The sequence below is a fragment of the Taudactylus pleione genome, unplaced genomic scaffold, assembly GCF_031769625.1.
Source record: "Taudactylus pleione unplaced genomic scaffold, aTauple2 ptg000296l, whole genome shotgun sequence".
Lineage (NCBI taxonomy): Eukaryota > Metazoa > Chordata > Amphibia > Anura > Myobatrachidae > Taudactylus > Taudactylus pleione.
This window is the reverse complement of record NW_028284698.1, coordinates 16,753,061-16,772,399: the sequence shown is the minus strand read 5'-3', so window position 1 is coordinate 16,772,399 and position 19,339 is coordinate 16,753,061. Positions and strand designations below refer to the sequence as shown.

General features: G+C 42.1%; 1 protein-coding gene across 1 annotated transcript in view; it reads right to left on the bottom strand.

The window, feature by feature from the left end:
* The window catches only part of SMARCA1 (SNF2 related chromatin remodeling ATPase 1), a 201,705-nt gene that overhangs the window by 153,870 nt on the left and 28,496 nt on the right, over positions 1-19,339 (bottom strand). The window contains exon 5 of the mRNA XM_088482874.1: positions 3,392-3,492. Coding sequence (XP_088339000.1) covers positions 3,392-3,492 — 101 coding nt within the window. The remainder of the gene's footprint in view (positions 1-3,391; positions 3,493-19,339) is intronic.

The window sequence follows — 19,339 nt, the reverse complement described above, 5'->3', positions numbered from 1 at the left end:
GCTGATAGCCCGGGGGTATCCCCGGCACCCCTGGCCGGTGGGTGCCGGGTTGATGCTGGGTGGGTGCCGGGTTGATAGTGTAGTGTGGTGTGACGTCAATGGTGAGAACCGTGAAGATTACTTAAGGTTACTTTCGCGGTTCTCACCATTGAAGTCAATGGTGGGACCCGTTCATTGGCCGAAAGGCGCTCGCCTCTCTCAGCCAATGAAAGCTCAGCACCAGAATTTCTATACTGAAATCCTGCGGCGGTGCGCTCATTGGAGTAGGTCAGTATGGATTTTTTATTCCATGTACCCAATGTATTCTACTTGGAGAAGTGGACGTTATGGCTTCAGGGATACATAGGTGAGTATGTGAGATTTGGAATGTGAGTGTGAGAGTACATGTGTGTGTGCAAATTTGTACTTTCACGGTGTGTGAGTTCTGTGTTTTCTTTTGCTGTGAAACTACAGGTACCAGTGGGCCCGTAATTCCCCGCATGCTGGTACTTGTGGTTCTCCAAGTACCAGCATGAGGAGTAGGCTTGCTGGGACTGTCGTTCTATTATTTTTAGGACAAGAAAAGGGGGGGGAAAGGGGGAGAAAAAAAAGAGAGGAAAAGATAACACACCGCACAGAGAAGAGGTATGTGGTATACACTCTGAAAAATTAATTAATGATAAGCTGTTCTTATTGTCTTTTATGAGGGTGCACCCTAGGAGCAAAAAGACAAAAAGAAAAAAAGTACTCCTCTACTTAGAGGTACACCTCATGTAGTCGTTAGTTAAACATAACCTTTAATTGATCACTGGGAATTCATTGTTAATCACTACCAGGTACTTTATCTTATCTCCACTGTTCTCTCACTGGCCGTGGATCCATGCTGACACCCTGCAATGCATAGCAACAGGGTAAAGCTGTGAACCAGTGCTAGCAGCAGAAACAGTTCTATTGTTCCTTAACTGTGCCATTGCATAGGGACTCCATCTCCAGTCTGATGCCTGGCATGACTGGGGAAAGCAGATCCCAATGTATCTAAATGCCCACATACTGCATTTTTCTATCTAATTATCATTGAACTGTTAATTACCTGGTAATTTAACTAATACATTCCGAGTTATTTGAGGGACTCCTCACCCAATAATAATTAAATTATATAATAAGACACATGGTCTGGCTCTAGGTGCATTTTTAATCTGTGTGTTATTCACCACATTTGTCAAACTTCACTTATACTGTATGTTCGCCGATATTTACCTAGAAGGTAAATATGGTCACCTACTAGCACATTGTATATATATGGATTTCAGAATTCTTTAATATTTTCTTTTTTGCTCTATATTGTATCAGGTGTGATATATAGCGCTATCTTTCCTCACATCTATGAGGACATATAGTAATGAACTCCCCAGGGCAACAAACATGGTTCATAATTAGCATATTATGCATGTATATGAATTCTACCAACTACTGCATCATTCCCATAGTGTGAACACTTTGCTTTATATCGCTACCTTTTTCCTATATTTCACAAAAGGATATTTATTAATTAAATTGTTCAAGTTCATATGTGTGTTTTATGCTCTCTTTCAATTTTATGGAATTGATCAATTAAAGGTTATATTTTACTAACAACTATATGAGGGTGCCCCTAAGAAGAGAACTTTTTCTCCTTTTGCCTTGGGACCTGTAGTTCCACTGCAAAAGACAATATTATCTCATCTATTTTTTTACACCACACTACACTATCAACTCGGCACCCACCAGCCAGGGGTGCCGAGGATACCCCCAGGCTATCAGCCTAGGCCTTGAGTGCCCTGGAGAGAGAGACCCCTTTATTGGTGGGGTCTCCAGCTCCTCAGGGATCCCCAGCCTGGGCTGATTAGTGGTCATGGGTAATGCTTTGGCCGGGGGAACCCAGTGAAAGGGTTTCCCTGGCTGTGGCATTACCCCCCCCCTCCCCCCCCGCTAGAAACAGTCTGGTGCTGGTTCTGGAATTTACAGGGGAACCCAACACATTTTTTACCCTGTATTTCCAGAACCAGGACCGGCTCAGAACCCGGTGCTGGTTGCGCTTAATACGGGGGATCCCAATGTCTTTTGTCCCCTGTATGTAGCACAACCAGTACTGGGTCTCCAAAGCCCGGTGCTGGTTGTTCTTTTGGGGAGGGGGCCACGCCATTTTTTCTTCTAATTTAAAAATATTAAAAACTATGGGTACTTACAGATGTGTCCACATACATCTATCCTCCGTGCGCTACAAGTCGCGCTACATATAATGCGGGAGATCCGTGTGACTCGTAGCGCCGAGCGTCTTTTTGTGCGATATTTTACCTTTGAATGCGTAATAGGTACCACACGCAGCTTCTGCTGATTAAAATTATATGCAGCATGCCTACGTTCTGTGTCGCTCACAGAATATAGGCATGCTGCATACTTTTTTAATCAGCAGAAGCTGCTTGTGCTACCTATTACGCATTTGAAGGTAAAAAGTTGAAAAAAAAAACGCTCTGCTCTACCGAGTTACGCCACGGCATGTATGACTTCACCATCGGCCAATGTTGACCATGCTCAGTTTCATGACCCTGGTTTCTTCCAGCCTAGTGGCAGAGCCTCAGGTATCTCACAGACCCACAAGATATCCATCCAGCATAGAAAACTCTGCCATGCTTTGTTTCTCTTTGTAACAGGAGAGAAGTGTATGCATATGCTTAACCCCGTTTCAGTGGCCACAGATTTGAGGTGTCAGTGATGGTTAAGTATGTTCAGATGTCAAACTCGAATTGAAAAAAGGTGTTCTATTTGAGATTTCTATTTGGGTTCATTTTAGCGTCTTTTGCGAACGATTTGCACTACATTTTGGCCGCGATGACCAATTTTAATCCTTAGTAAATTTGCAGGTCTTATTGCTTTCTATGACAAAGTGCTGCCGAGCTGTTCCGATGGTCTATGTGTGTCCGAAAGCATGTTACAGGCCGAGTTACAGGTATTGTTGGCAGAGTTTTAGACATTGAATGGGGCAAAGTCGGCAGAGTTTAGCCTTTAGTAAATTCCGAATATGCATTTAACGTGCGATTTAGCCACATTCAATGTCATTCGACCTTAGTAAATTTACCCCTAACAATTGCTTGTTATAACTTGTAATTCTAGTTTATGATATATTAAAATGCCTGATGATTGCAATTACAGTATCTTTTTTATTGTTATTAGATCCCTTTTTAACAAATCATGCTTATTTCTAGAACTATAAGATCTGCACAACAATTAGTGCAAACAGGACAGCAAACCCTTTAGTATGCTTCTTGGTGCTTCTGCTGTGTCCAGTGGACAGTACAAAGGCACGAAGAGGACAAATATTTCAGCTTTGGACAGGCATTCATCTACCCCAGTGCTAATTGTACAAATGATTTACCATTTCATCGGCTAATATGCCGTTAATGCCATTTTCATACAAAGAGATCATCCAGTTGAGGCCTCTGACTTGGTAATCTCTCAGTGTTCCCCCTTTTACATCTGCAAAACAAATATTACAAAATTAATTAACATGAATTAAATCTAACTTCTATAATGTCATATAAAGATTTTATTTCTGTCATCAGGAGTAGTTTAGTTCTGGCATTATGAGTTTAAGAAAAGAAAGCTATAATATGATCCAACCTTCCCTTTCAAGACTAATGCATTCGCTCCTGATATATTTATTGGATGTCAAAGTGACTGAATGTAAGGGAACACCATGTGTATACAACATGGTATATCACTTTTCTTTTAGAATACACCCAGATTAGGGTATAAAAAATGCCCTCTTTGTGTGTTCCCTTATTTCTATTTTTTTTTTTTAAATGTCTGTTGCTTTTCAAACAAAAAAACATTTATCCAAGTCTGTCATGGGGAAATTTATTTTGTTTACATCATGGAGAAGTCACTGGAGGTCACTGACTAAAGGCAGAATTTACACATCAAAAAGTAGTATTACTGGATCCCAGTGGCGCAAGTCAGCTGACCTATTCATCCATATGGTGGGCCTGATTCAGCTTGGATCGCAGTTGCTAATATGCACGCAATCGGCCGATTGTTGCGTTCTGCCCATGCGTATGCATCGCAGTGTGCAAACTAGCTAATGCAACCGGGACTGCGATCGCAATAGATTAGCATACTATTGCAGTGGAACTGCATGCGTATGCAATATTGTGATCCGCAGTGAATCAGGCCCTGTATCTCCACTTTAAGGCAAGCTGTAGAAGTGAATGGGCTGGTGCATACAGTTTTCTATGAGCAGCGAAAGCCTACATCAATCATGTTTACTTTTTAGATTTTCTTACCCGACAGGTGTCTGCATCGTAACCCTGTCGGGATGCCAGCGCCAGGATTCTGACCGCCGCTATCTTAAGTGCCGGCATCCTAAGTGCCGGCATCCCGTACCCAATCCATTTCTTCTTTGTATAAACCAGCACTCACATTACCATTCTAGTAGTATATATTTCAAGCTCATTTATGAATATTAAAGACCCCACAGTGTCCCATAAATTCTGCTCTGTATAGAATCATCTCCCCTACATCTTCCATATCGTAAGGCAAATATGGCATCTAGCCCAGGGCCGGACTGTTCATCTGCCAGTTTTGGCAAATGCCAGAAAGGCCAATAGCCAGATGGGTCAGTGTGCCCATGATTTGGTGTTGGGCCGCCAGCACCTGCATGCAGCCGCGGCAGCTCTGCTTGGCTGCCGGTCCGCGAGTTCCAACTGGCTCGTGACCAGCGCCTGATTGAAAATTACATTGGCGCTGTTTCCCCACGGCTGCGGCTGCATGCAGGTGCTGGCGGCCCGGCACCAAATTCACCAGGGCACACAAGTGAAGAATAGAGGTTGCTGGATAGACACAGGGGGAGGTGAGAGGCTGCAAGAGGGACACAGGGAGAGTTGCTGGGGGGGAGGCATAATATGTAAGGGGCAATACTGTGTGTGGCATTACTGTGGGGCATAATGCGTTTATAAGGGACATTACTGTGTGTGGCATAATGTGTTGGGAGCATTAATGTGGGGCATAATGTATAAGGGGCACTACTACTGAGTGGCATAATATATAAGGGCACTGCTACTGTGTGGCATAGTGTGTTATAAGCATTACTACTGTGTGACATGATATATAAGGTCACTAATACTGCGTGGCATAATGTGTTATAAGGGGCACTACTACTGTGTGGCATAATGTTTATAAGGAGTACAACTGCGTGGCATAACGTGAATGGGCTCTGTGTGGTGTAATGTGAATAAGGGGCACTACTGTGTGATGTAACATGAATAAAGGACACTACTGTGTGGTGCAATGTGACGAAGGGGCGCTACTGTGTGGCATCATTTGAATTGAAAGTGCTATTTTGTGATCACGCCCCTTCCCAGCAAGACCACACCTGTTTTTTCGGCGCGTGCCTTTGGGGCACACTATCCCTGCTGTATTTGTTGATGGCGGCACCAAAGCTCTTTATGTACATAGGGCACCAAAATGTGGAATTAATCTTTTATATATTTTTACATTTTTGTTTAGGTTTTATTTTCCGCTCCTTAAAACAATTTGCATAATACACAATTTTATACATTTTTAATACTTTTTCTATATATATCAATACAATTAAGAGCAATCACTATATTTTTCTCTTTATTGCTATGTTTCATTCATTTTTATATTTAATTTTTATTTTTCCGATTTTTTTTTTAGCATTAGGCTTGAGGGACATGTGTTTACTGCCATGCAGGAAGGAATTTGTTTTTTTACTTCCTTTTGAAAATAAAGTTAGTTCTATAAAAAGACATACAAAGGACATTCCAAACCTCCTTGACAAAGCACCCGCAGTGGCGTGAAACGCATTGGAATATTGAGTGGTGAGACTACTGAATCTTGTGGAGCATTGCCGGGTTTGCTACACACTGTCCGGAAGGTGCCTGAGCACCACAGCAACACATCGTCTCAGTTGCCACTGATCCTTGCTCGGAAGAAGACAGCCAGTGAATAGATAGGGTAAATCAGGGCAAGTGTTTAGTTACAACTAAAGCCAACCTTGGCTCAATGGACTGTGGTGTGATCATTTGTAGCGGAGAAGGACCAAGATTTCATTTACTCCCACAAATATTGCCCAATAAGTGCTATAAGCATTACTTTTATGGAGTTTGTAATATGCTTTTAATACATTTTGATTTTACACTTGTCTCTTAAATTTTATGCTTGCTTCTTATTCTTATCCCCTGCTCGGTTATTTGATTTTCATACAATATTTATTGGTACTGAGCTGCTTTTTAACATTTTTATTCACTTCATGAGCGCGGAATACTGTTATATCTTTTACTGTAATTATGGTTCTGCTTTGGAGTGCACAGATGTGTCATCCTCTGTGTTCAGATGCTGACATGAGGTGGGCCTGTGTGCTTTAAATGTCAGGGCCTATTTTTAGTCCCAGTCCGGCCCTGTCCTAGCCCATAGTAATAAGGAAAAAACAATCCTCCAGAACTCTACCTTTCATTAACAGGCACAAAATATTTGAATTCAGTAAAACCATCCCTCTGCTCTTGCCAATGCAGGTGTAGCCCCATGAGTCTAGGTGCATATGCTGATTCATACCATTTCACAGGTGTGCTGCAAAGTGTAGTAAGTTACTCCTAGTGAAATACAGTACTACGGAAACACATACATAAAGAAAACTAAAATAGAAACATGTGTCCAAGAGCATTATTAAAACAATATTTCTAGAGCACTTTGTTCTATTCAGGTTTTCTTAAATATATCTAACTTCTGAATAAAAATATCACTTTCAGCTAAGGTTGCCCAGATCAACTAATTAAAACTAGGATTTTTGTACTTATGTAAAATTCTTTGCTTGTTGTCCATTGAGTGACACTGAAACAGTAAGATGTAGTGATGCTGGTAGAAGCTTGGGCACTGAAACTGAATAAACTGATGAAGTCCAAGGAGTATATTTACTAAAGTGCGGGTTTTTAGAAGTAGAGATGTTGCCCATAGCAACCAATTAGATTCTAGCTATTATCTTCTAGAATAAGGATGGGGAACCTCAGGCCCGGGGGCCGTTTAAGTCCCCCGGAATCATTTTGGTCTGGCCCTCTCTACTAGCCTCATATGGCTAGCAGGGTGCCTAGAATACCACCCTGCAGCCAAAATCTATGCAGCAGTGCCGCCAGGAGCGTCCTTAGGACGCTTCAGATGATCACACCGCTGCCCTTACAGCTCCCGGAGCATCCCCAAGATGCTCTGGACATTGCTGTAATTACCGGCGATTATAGCTCCGCCCCTGTGTCATCACATGGAGGGGGCGTGGCCTGCACCAGGCCTGCAAATAAATATATACATATATATATATATATACATATATATATATATATATATAATGGCCCACGGCAGAAAAAAGGTTCCCCACCCGTTCTGGAAGGTGCTAGATAAATGTTAAGTAGCATCTGATTGGTTGCTATGGGCAACATCTCCACTTGTAAAAACCTGTACTTTAGTAAATGTACAGTGCATCCGGAAAGTATTCACAGCGCTTCACTTTTTCCACATTTTGTTATGTTACGTCCTTATTTCAAAATGGAACTAATTCATTTTTGTCCTCAAAATTCTACACACAATACCCCATAATGACATGTGTAAAAAGTTTTTTTTAGATTTTTGCAAATTTAATTAATAAAAAAAAACTAAGAAATCACATGTACATAAGTATTCACAGCCTTTGCTCAATACTTTGTTGATTCACCTTTGGCAGCAATTACAGCCTCAAGTCTTTTTGAATATGATGCCACAAGCTTGGCACCCCTATCTTTGGGCAGTTTCGCCCATTCCTCTTTGCAGCACCTCTCAAACTTCATCAGGTTGGATGGGAAGCATCGGTGCACAGACATTTTCAGATCTCTCCAAAAAGTAGGGAAATTCCTGAAACACCTGCAGCAGACTGTTCAGAATTCTGCTACTGTAGACCTAGGAATAGCAGCTTTATAAGTGTTACACTAATAAATACAAACTCCCCTAGCTGCATTTCAGCAATATTTACAAAAATATCAGGTAGGTGATTTGGTCAAACCACTTTTATAAATTGTGCATTGGAATACTAATTATTTTATCCCTAATCCCCAGGAGCTCTATTGCAATCACCTAAATCTAAGCTACCCCCCCTGCTTGCTATAAAATATGTTTAGAGGCACTTATACCTGGTTGCCATTACCAAAATGTACCTACTGTGCACAGCGCTCGGTGGCAGCTGGGGCATGAGCGGCTCACATTAAGTGTATTTTTGTTCATGGTAAGTAGAACGTGTGTATGTTGCAGTCGCGATTAGGTCATTATGCAAATGTATGTGATGACCTCATTTTTACCATGCTCTAATTATATAATAATAGTTTGGGCAACTCTACAGTGCATCCGGAAAGTATTCACAGCGCTTCACCTTTTCCACATTTTGTTATGTTACAGCCTTATTTCACAATAGAATAAATTCATTTTTGTGCTCAAAATTCTACACACAATACCCCATAATGACATCGTGTAAATAGTTTTTTTTTAGATTTTTGCTAATTTAATTTAAAAAAAAACCTAAGAAATCACATGTACATAAGTATTCACAGCCTTTGCTCAATACTTTGTTGATGCACCTTTGGCAGCAATTACAGCCTCAAGTCTTTTTGAATATGATACAATGCCACAAGCTTGGCACCCCTATCTTTGGGCAGTTTCGCCCATTCCTCTTTGCAGCACTCATCTTTCCCTCTTTCCTGACTAGTCTCCCAGTTCCTGCCCCTGAAAAACATCCCCACAGCATGATGCTGCCACCACCATGCATCACTGTAGGGATGGTATTGGCCTGGTGATGAGCGGTGCCGGTTTCCTCCAAACATAACGCCTGGCATTCACGCCAAAGAGTTCAATCTTTTGTTTCTCATGGTCTGAGAGTCCTTCAGGTGCATTATCGCAAACTCCAGGCGTGCTGCCATGTGCTTTTTACTAAGGAGTGGCTTCCGTCTAGCCACTCTACCATACAGGCCTGATTGGTGGATTGCTGCAGAGATGCTTGTCCTTCTGAAAGGTTCTCCTCTTTCCACAGAGGAATGCTGTAGCTCTGACAGAGTGACCATCGGGTCCTTGGTCACCTTTCTGACTAGGGCCCTTCTCCCATAATCGTTCAGTTTAGACGGCCGGGCAACTCTAGGAAGAGTCCTGGTGGTTCCGAACTTCTTCCATTTACGGATGATGGAGGCCACTGTGCTCATTGGGACCTTCAAAGCAGCAGATATTTTTCTGTACCCTTCCCCAGATTTGTGCCTCGAGACACTCCTGTCTCGGAGGTCTACAGACAATTCCTTGGACTTCATGCTTGGTTTGTGCTCTGACATGCACTGTCAAGTGTGGGACCTAAGATAGACAGGTGTATGCCTTTCAAAATCATGTCCAAACTGGGGGGCGTGGCCTGGCTGAGAAATAGAGTGGACGTGCTTCACTCTATTTCTTGTCCTGCTCCGTCTGCAGGACAAGAAATAAGCACCTATTTTAGCCCTTTCCTCGTGCTGACCCTCCCCGAAGAGACCCCTATTGAATTCCTGGTCCCAGGATACCCTGCTGTACTTTTTGCGGGACTCCCACTGCCTGATTACCGCAGCGGCCTACACCAGGCTAGAAACCTCAGCCTCAATTTGGTCATCATCCCCGGCAAGCCGCCGGCAAAAACGTGGCCCTACCTTCAACCCCGGCTCCCGCTCCACTATGCTTGGAGGTCCTCTCCTGAGGCTGTGAGACCCCTGCTGACGGCTGCCTGAGGCAGGTGACTTCACGTGGAGCCTCTGGTGCACTGATCTGGACGCTGCCGCGCCCATCAGCTGACTGACACCCGGTGCTCCATCGGCCCAGACGAGATACTGCGGCTGCTGCTATTATATTTCCCCACCTGTGTGGCCAGTATAAAATACCTTCTAAAGGGCCACCGCCGCTGCCTGTCAGAGTGAACAGAGGATTCAGAGGTGCCGCCCCCTTGCATCTCAGGCTGCTGTGTGAGTGTCCCCTGTGTTCTGGACCCATGCATTGGACCCACAAGGTAGGACAGTTTGTCCTAATTATTGGCCAGTATTTAACCAGCCTCTGTGAAATAGCCGGTGTCTTCATTTTTCCTGCAGCCTTGGCAGCATATAGCCTTCTCCCAACCTGGGCTACACTCTGTGGACACCACATCTATACTGTGGGTGACCCAAATAAGAGAGTACAGAAGGCTAACCATTAGATTTGTGCCTTTTGAGTGTTCCACAATATATCCTGATTCCTGGACTGTGTTTATACTTTTATATCATATCATCACTGCTTGGTGAGCATTACATGATCTCTATAAATAGCAATTCCTTAGTTCAGTGATTCTACGCCATCTTGTGGTTATTCTGTATTACTACAAGTGGAAAGTTCCCTCAGGATTTGTATAACTCTCTAATATTGGATTGCTGTTTTGCTATAATTCTACAATTCAATGGCTGCAGCTGGGAAAGGAACCATGTTCTGAGGTCGTAATATTTTTGTCCACCCGGACCTTAATTTGCATTGAGATACCTCTTCGGTCTATAATTATATTTGCTATACAAAATGAATCGAAACGCTAACAAAGGGAAGAAGAACGCCCAACAGGGTATAAAGCCACATTTATCTCGTTCTGATTCCCATCAAACCTCATTCTCCTCCGATATCCCCTGGAAATCCACTCGCTACTGCTGAACCTATAGAAGCTGTATACGCTACCAAAAATGATATTCAGGATATGTTGGCGGAACTTAATAAAACACTCACTTCTAACTTCCAACAACTCTCCGCAGACCTCCGCAACTTCTCTATCTAAACGCACTTCAGCAGTGGAAGCCAAGACGGAATCACTCTCTAGGGGTTTGAATGATGCCTCACATGACATAGATTTTTTGCTCCGTGAAGTGGAGTCTCTTAGAGACAAAAATGAGGACCTTGAAAACAGGGAAAGACGAAATAACTTGAGAATTCGTAATATTCATGAAACAATTTCTCCACAGTCTCTTGAATTGTATCTGAAACCTTTTTTTCGGATTCAAGTACCCTCTCTCCCTGAGCAATCACTGCTTATAGAAATGGCCTACAGAGCTCTGAGACCAAAACCAAAAGAAGATGCCCCTCCGAGAGACGTTATCTTAAAGTTTCTGTCCTTTAAAATTAAGGATCAAATTGTGGTTGCCAGTAGACCTACTCCACAGATTTTTTTTGAGGGTTCTCACTTACAAATTTTTTAGGACTTGGCTCCATCAAATATCCTTAAAAGCATAGATTTGCGCAACGTTACCAAGATGTTATGGGACAATGAATACAAATATAGGTGGGGCTTTCCCTTTCGACTGATTGTGGAGGTAAATGGCAGACAACTCTCTGTGCGCGACACTAAGGAAGGCAGAGAACTTTTACATAAACTCCAACTATCTGATACCGATGCCCATACTTTTCGTGATGGGCAAGATGATCTTGCTCCTTGAGTTATGGGCTGTGATGGAGTTCCGTTCCTGTCTTTTCTATGCTATACTTAAAGGTTATATTAACATGTTGTTTGTTCCTTTTTTTAGGATACCTGGTCTGGTATAATATGTGCTAAAATTGTATTGCATATGTTTATCTTTTATTGTTTTCTTTGAACTGGTATTGTATATGGTTTAATTGTATTGGTTGATGGTATCGGGTGGGCAGTTCCTCGTCCACTCACTCTCAAACCATCCCCCCCCCACAACGTGGGACCAACGAGAGGTATCTCTCACCATTCATTAGTAATTATATAGGTATATTTGCCCTCCCAAACATAGCGCCCACTAGAAGTGTTTCTATTTTGAAGTACTTCATACATCTATTTTTCTAAGGGGCGTACTAATTGTGAACTTAACCCCCCAATTTTTTCTTTTTTGGGGAAAGAATTGTTCACTTTTCTATTGTTTTTCTCTCCTCCTCCCCCCTCCTTGTTTTTTGTTTTTTTTTTGCTATTTTACTTTTTTTTTTTTTTCTTGTATTAGGCAAAATTATTGGTTTCTAATAATAACAGATGAATAGTTTTGAATCATGTCGCTAACTGTATTATCGCTTAATATAAAGGGCCTCAAAACCCCCCCAAAAAGATCACTTTTAATTAACAAAATTCAATCTCAACGGGGGTGACATAATTTTTTTGCAAGAGACCCACTTTAAAAAGGGAACTCATCCTTCTCTAGAATCAAAACGATACCCCAATGTCTTCCACTCTACCCACAGCTCTAAAAAACAGGGGGTGGCTATTATGATTCGTTCATCGGTCCCTTTCCAGCTTCTTTCCTCTAAGAGTGACTCAGACGGGAGATATCTTATTTTGGTTGCGCAACTAGGCCATCAAATCCTAACTATTGTGAACTTGTATGCCCCAATGCAGGCCAAGCCCAGTTTTACCGCATCCTGTTAGCAGAAATCTCTAAAATCCGTAAAGGCCTACTATTAATGGGAGGGGATTTCAATGCAATTTTGTCTCATGATTTGGATAAAAGCACTCCAAAATATGCCCACCTTCCTCGTTTACCGTATGGCACTCTTCACAAGACAATGAACGAATCTGGTCTTTTTGATACTTGGAGGGCCCATAATCCGACCTCAAGGGACTACACATTTTATTCGACCCCGCATGACTCCTATTCTTAGATAGATATGATTTTGGGATGTAGTGGGATACTGAAAATGCTAATCAAGGTTGAAATAGTACCTATTGTGTGGTCAAAAAAATAACACAAACACTGCGCTGTGATCACGGCTGACTGATAGATTAATCATGCATAAGGATGTGCACAGACTGAACTTTGCTGAATATGAATAGATTATACTTATAAATATATAATGACATCATAAAATTAGATACAAACTATGCACACAAAAAAACGAGACTTAGTAGGACCTGTCTGTCCAAATCGACGAGTAATGGTGGTTTGGGTCTTCCCATCTTTGATAGATACTTTTCCGCAGCGCAACTGAGCCACACTACATCATGGCATTCGGAAGAGGGGAGTAGGAAATGGGTAACACTTGAAAATTAACTGGTGGGAACCCATTCGGCTAGTTCCCTTCCTTGGGTTCCCCCTAATTTCAGACCAACCTCGGTTCGAGAAATTCCTTGTGTAAAAGCTGTCCTACAAGTTTGGGATAAACTAAATAAACACCTACAATTGGCACCATATCCATCCCCCCTGACCCCATTATGGCGCCACCCTCACTTCCCATTGGCATGCGTGTACTCTTATATGCATCCTTGGATATCGGCTGGGTTAGCTAGATTTATGCATATTCTAGGCAATTTTGCCCCCCAAAATTTTGCAGACCTGAGCGAAAAATATGGTCTATCTTCTAATTTTCAATTTGCATAGTTTCAAATTTGCAGTTTCATTCGCTCACTTAGCAAACCTCACAAAATGCGAGAACCTACCACATTCGATCTATCCATCAATGGAGCATCCTTTCAGGAAATGGGCATTTCTCGGTGGTAACTGGGCAGCGAACATGCAGACGCACAGAACTGATCCATCTCGTGCAAGTGTCATTGGAGTGTCCTGGGTGTGTAAGCCGACTTCTGTGCTCATTCACAGCATATGGACGCAGATGGAATGGTTTTGTCAGCATCTTTTGCACTCCTGATACTAATGCTAACAGCTGTAGTTGTGGATGTAAAAACAGTGGGGAGCTGGTATTCCACATGCAGATGCACGGATACTGTGCATACACGGGCGGATTCTTGCATTTAGCATAAGGAAGTACATAGGCTTCCGCTGCTCTACGCAGTCTAGTCTGGCTCAGAATCAGGCTTAGAGTTTGAAACACAGAATGTAACTCTTACCTTTAATGTCTTGTGGGGCTTGCAACAATTTGTTAAATAAAATTAATCTGTAACCTGGCACTAAGGGCATGATTCTGAGTCGCATGCAGAAGAGCACACATCAGTGTCTCTTGGTGGTCGCCTACTTTATGTAAATGCTGCTACAAACTGCTTCCCTCGTGTACATCCTTAGGGGCAAATATGCACTGAGAAACCCACTTTTAGTGTCCATACATGCTCTATTACCGGTTGGTGCGTCCATCATTTGCACAATCAAAACTTGCACCAGTCCTAGGGCAGGTACAGTGTATCTGTCTGACTAAAGAACTCCTATGCCTGTGCCTGTGCGTTTCTGAAAACAGCCGCTTGCACTGACACGCCCACAACACTCCTGTATGGTTTTAAATGTGAATTGTCTGAACTAATTAAAAGAATCTCACAAGACCTTTACTCAGTTAATGCTCTGCTGAGCCACAAATCATACAGTATATATCTGCCTTTCAGAAACCGTTCTCTACTCCCTGCAGCTGGGGAGAACAGAACAAGACTGACGCAACTCCAGCGTGCAGGTTTTGTGCTGAAAATGCTTTGGACAGCAACCACACAGGTCCCCAGTCACTACCTACGGAAGCAGTGACCAGGTCCCTCTCTGTAGATTGGTAAATGAACAGAGACAGCGTCTGGAAGAAGTGCCTTTGGAACCTCAGTCCCTATTCATAATATATTAGTAATATTGTTTCACAGCCATTTGGCTTTCACAAACTGGGGACGAATGCTGCTAACAGTAAATAAAGATTGTAAGCTCAAATAACTGCCTTTCAGAAACCCTTTTCTGCTTCCTGCAGCTGCGGAGAACAAAACAAGACTGAAGGAACTCCAAAAAAGATTGTGTAAGCATGTAAGCTTACACAATCATCAAAATAATCAGGTACATACCTGTACAAATAATACATGCCATAGGGCTGTTATTGAATAGAAGTAAAATAAAGGAGAGGACACCCCCTTTTTATATATATATATATATATATATATATATATATATATATATATATATACTGATTTCCATTATATATAATTTTCATTCTCTATTTTATTTATTTTTATTTCATTTATTGTTTCTTCCTTTTTTTTCTTTTCCTTTAACATATATTTATATATATATATATATATATATACACAGGGGCATATCTATAATGGTCCAGGGGGGCCCACGGCGCACACCTTGCACCCATAGGTAATTATACTTACCTCTCCGCCGATTCCCGAAGTGCTCCTCCGGACCGGCGCTGTAGAGCAGCAAACACTCACTGGGAAAATGGCGGCGGACATGTCAGGGCAGCACATAGCGCATAGTGTTACCTGGTAGTGCCGGGAACGCTGACTCCACCAGGAGATGTAGAAAGTTGAATCTTCTCCTGTGAAACCCCTGACAACGAGCATGAGACCCCTGACAACGAGCCTGAAACCCCTGACACCGAGCAGGTAATTTAAAAGTAATTAGAAGCCTTACTGTGGGGCATAAAATGGTGTCAGGGGCAAAAATGTGGCATAATGTGTAATGGGCATTACAGTGTGTAGTATATTATGTAATGGGCATTATGGTGTGTGTAATAATGTGTAATGGGCATTACAGTGTCTGGCATAATGTGTAATGGGCATTATGGTGTGTGGAATGATGTGTAATGGGCATTACGGTGTGTGTCAATGTGTAAGTGGCATTAAGGTGTGTGGCATAATGTGTAAGAGGCATTACGGTGTGTGGCATAATGTGTAATGGGCATTATGGTGTGTGGAATGATGTGTAATGGGCATTACGGTGTATGTCAATGTGTAAGTGGCATTAAGGTGTGTGGCATAATGTGTAAGAGGCATTACGGTGTGTGGCATAATGTGTAAGGGGCATTATGGTGTGTGGCAATAATGTGTAATGACCATTCCGGAATGTGGATAATGTGTAATGGGCATTACAGTGTGTGGCATAATGTGTAATGGGCATTAAGGTGTTTGGAATGATGTGTAATAGGCATTACGGTGTGTGGCATATTGTGTAATCGGCATTATGGTGTGTGGAATAATGTGTAATGGGCATTACGGTGTGTTAAATAATGTGTAATGGGCATTAAGGTGTTTCGAATTATGTGTAGTGGGCATTATGGTGTGTGACATAATGTGTAATGGCCATTACGGAGTGTGGCATTATGTGTAAGGGGCACTACAGTGTGTGGCATGATGTGTAAGGGGCATTATGGTGTGTGGCATAATGTGTAAGGGGCATTACTATAAGGAGTAAAAATTACAATTAATGTAAACTGTCTATGGGGGCTGGTGGTGCATCTTTAACTGTTTGCACTGGGAGCCAAATTGCCTAGTTTTACCAAAATGCCATGGTGGGGAGGGGCACCAGAACTTTTATTGGCAGGTGGGAGAAAAATTTATAGGTACGCCACTGCCCTGAAATTTATGTGAAAAAGTCCCATAACCAATCAGGATGTCTAATTTCTTATGAGCCGGGGAAATAAAAAATCGGAACTCCAGCTGTGCCTATCATCTCTGACAAAGCCCCTGGCGGGGTGAAACACGTTAGTGGTTTTATATGCACAGCACCAATAAATCTCATATTTGAATATATGTGCCTGATCATAACGGAAACCTTGCTAGCAAGGATTATACAGATCATGTGGAAGCCTCTGTAGGACCCAGATCGAAGTATACATTGGCGCTATACCGAAGGGGAACGTGAACACTGCAGCACCTATCGGTCAGATTACGTCCCCCGGGTCAAATCAGTCAAGAGAGCCGCTAATCTGCCATTGCCGGCAGACACCTCAGTCCTAGATTACATCAGGTGCTCTCCGAATTTTCTGACAGCAGAGGGGACTCAAAACACAGTGGATAAATGTTTGCCCGATCAGCACCAGAGCTTTAAGTGAGGACAGGCACTTGTTGAACATCTTACCGGTAACACTATATAGAGGGACACCGCTTAACTATATATTAACTACCTATACCCCCATTTTAAATTATATGGCTATAAACTAAATTTTGGGGGAATTCCAGAATTTATTCATTTATTCCAGAACACCCCAATTTATCTCTCTTTTTTTGTCTTTGGGACTATTAAATTTTTTATTGTATTTTATAGTGCATCCTCTCCTCTAATTGGGACATTTTAACTTGTGGACTATGGGCCTGATTCAGACCTGCTCACAAGCACATAGCGCTCGCAAGCGGGTCGATGGTGGCCCAGTACTGTGCGTGCACGAGCCCCGGAGCGAGCGCAAAAAGCACTCGCTCCGTGGCTCACTACAAAAGGGGTGGCTGTCGATGTTGATCGACAGCGTGCGAAAGCAGCCATGCGATCCAAACTGAATCAGGCCCTATATATGTGTATATAATTATATATTCTTTCTGATGATATTAGTACATTTTATCACAAGGTATAATTTTTCACTTACAGTGTTCCACTATAAATGTGTCTATTTTCTGACTAAGCAACACTGAATACTATGTTGCAAGTAAGAATGATTATGTATTTTTAAAAGATTTTACATTGCTACTGTACATTAGAAGCAGGATCAGTGTAAAACATACAAAAACATACTGATTACTAAATGAAACCTGCTCTTTTTAGGAATTCATATTTTAAATTATCTATAATTATAGTCACAGTCAGTTTGAAAAAGAATAGGCAATTGTTTTATGCATAATTAGGAGTTTTACATATGTCTGTCTGTTTTTATGTGCTTCCCCTTTTCTTTCAATAAATTATTTACATGCGTGTGCTTTTAAGAGAAGTAATTGAAGCTGGTTTATCCCTCTAAATTTGTATACATTTATCTAAAATAAGGGGGGGGACCCCAGTTAATAGATTGCAGCCGCTTGGTGGGACTCCCATAGTGATTAGAATGGTCGGACCTACCAATATTCTATGCTATAGGGCTGTGTATGAATAGTTTATCTTAAATATTATCTTTTTGCATTATGTATTTTTCTCTTAAAGCTATTGGGACACTGGAAGAATTGGGTATAGAAGTGCTGATAGGAGCTTGGGCACTTTAAGAAAAAACTGAATGAAGCCTAAGCTCCTACTACTCCTCTATAATTCCAGGATGGAAAATTATTTCTAATGCTGGGCATACACTATACAATTATCTGTCAGATATCTGTCCAATCTGGCTGGTTGGAATGAAAACCTGGTAATATATGGGAGCAAATGACAGTCCATCATATGGTCTTAAACACTGGAAAACGGACAAAAACAATTGTTCAAATTTGTTAAATTTGTGTGTTTTAACCAATTTGTCTGAATTACCATTTTTGTCTGTTTTCCAGTGTTTGTGAGCAAATGGTCAATTGTCAGTTGCTCTCATACATTACCAGGTTTTCACTCCAACCAGCTAGATTGGACAGATATCTGACAGATAATTGTATAGTGGATGCCCAGCATAAGTGTCTTGGGAGGGAGCAGGGCATGTTACGGTACTGCTGCCATAGGATGCTTTTACTTATATTTGTATTCTTATTTTAATTTGTGACACTTGTATATCTATGTGCGTCTGAGTGTGAATCTGGATACAAAGTGCCACGATGCAGCGGCCACGGCTTTTTTCCACGCCAAGTTCAGTTGTGCTTAATATACAGATTCAGTTGCACACAGATATACACCTGTCACGTACCAAATGAATCAGTGCTGTCTCGTGAAGTGGTTTGTCGCATCCAATTGCCACGTTTTTGGCCAAAAAAGATGCAGAAAAAGACGCCGTGCAAGCCAAGTTGCATGGGAACTCAAAGCTCACGCCAGGCATCTCATGCCGCACGGCGTATTGAGTCTAGGGGGTATATCTACAAAAGGTCGATTTAAATCAATTTAAAATTGATCAAAATCGATGCTGTGTTTCTGGGGCTAAATCACACATTTACTAACAAGTAGTTTTTTATTTGCTTTTTAAGTATTAGTAAATGTGTGACTTAGCCCCAAAAACACATCGATGTTGATCAATTTTAAATCGATTGAAAACTATTCATACAGTCAGATGTCACCCAAGTCACAGGACAGGCTATTGCCCTGGAGGATGCAGCAGAGGGGACTGGAGAGACCCTGCAGAGCAGAGAATGTCTCGGTTTGTGTCTATGCTCCATAAAAAAAACTTCTCTCTGTTCTCACTGATTTGATATTTCCACAAGTGTTATTGTCTGCTGACCGAGGGCCTGATTCAGAGCCGCTCGTAAGCGGCCGCTCGTTCGCTCCGAGCGATGTTTTCCCAACTGCGCATGCGTACGGATCGTTATACGCATGTGCAAACCAGTCAGTGCGGTCGAAATTCATGTGCTCGCGAAATAGCGAATGCCTGATAATTTGAGTGACAGAAAGAGACGTATTTGGGTGGTAACAGGGGAAGGTGCTTGAAAACGGGGAGTGGAGATCCGATCGCAGGCGTGCTTAAAGGTCAAAACGGGCGTTTTATGGGTGTGCATAATTAAAACAGCAGCGTCATTGACCACGTA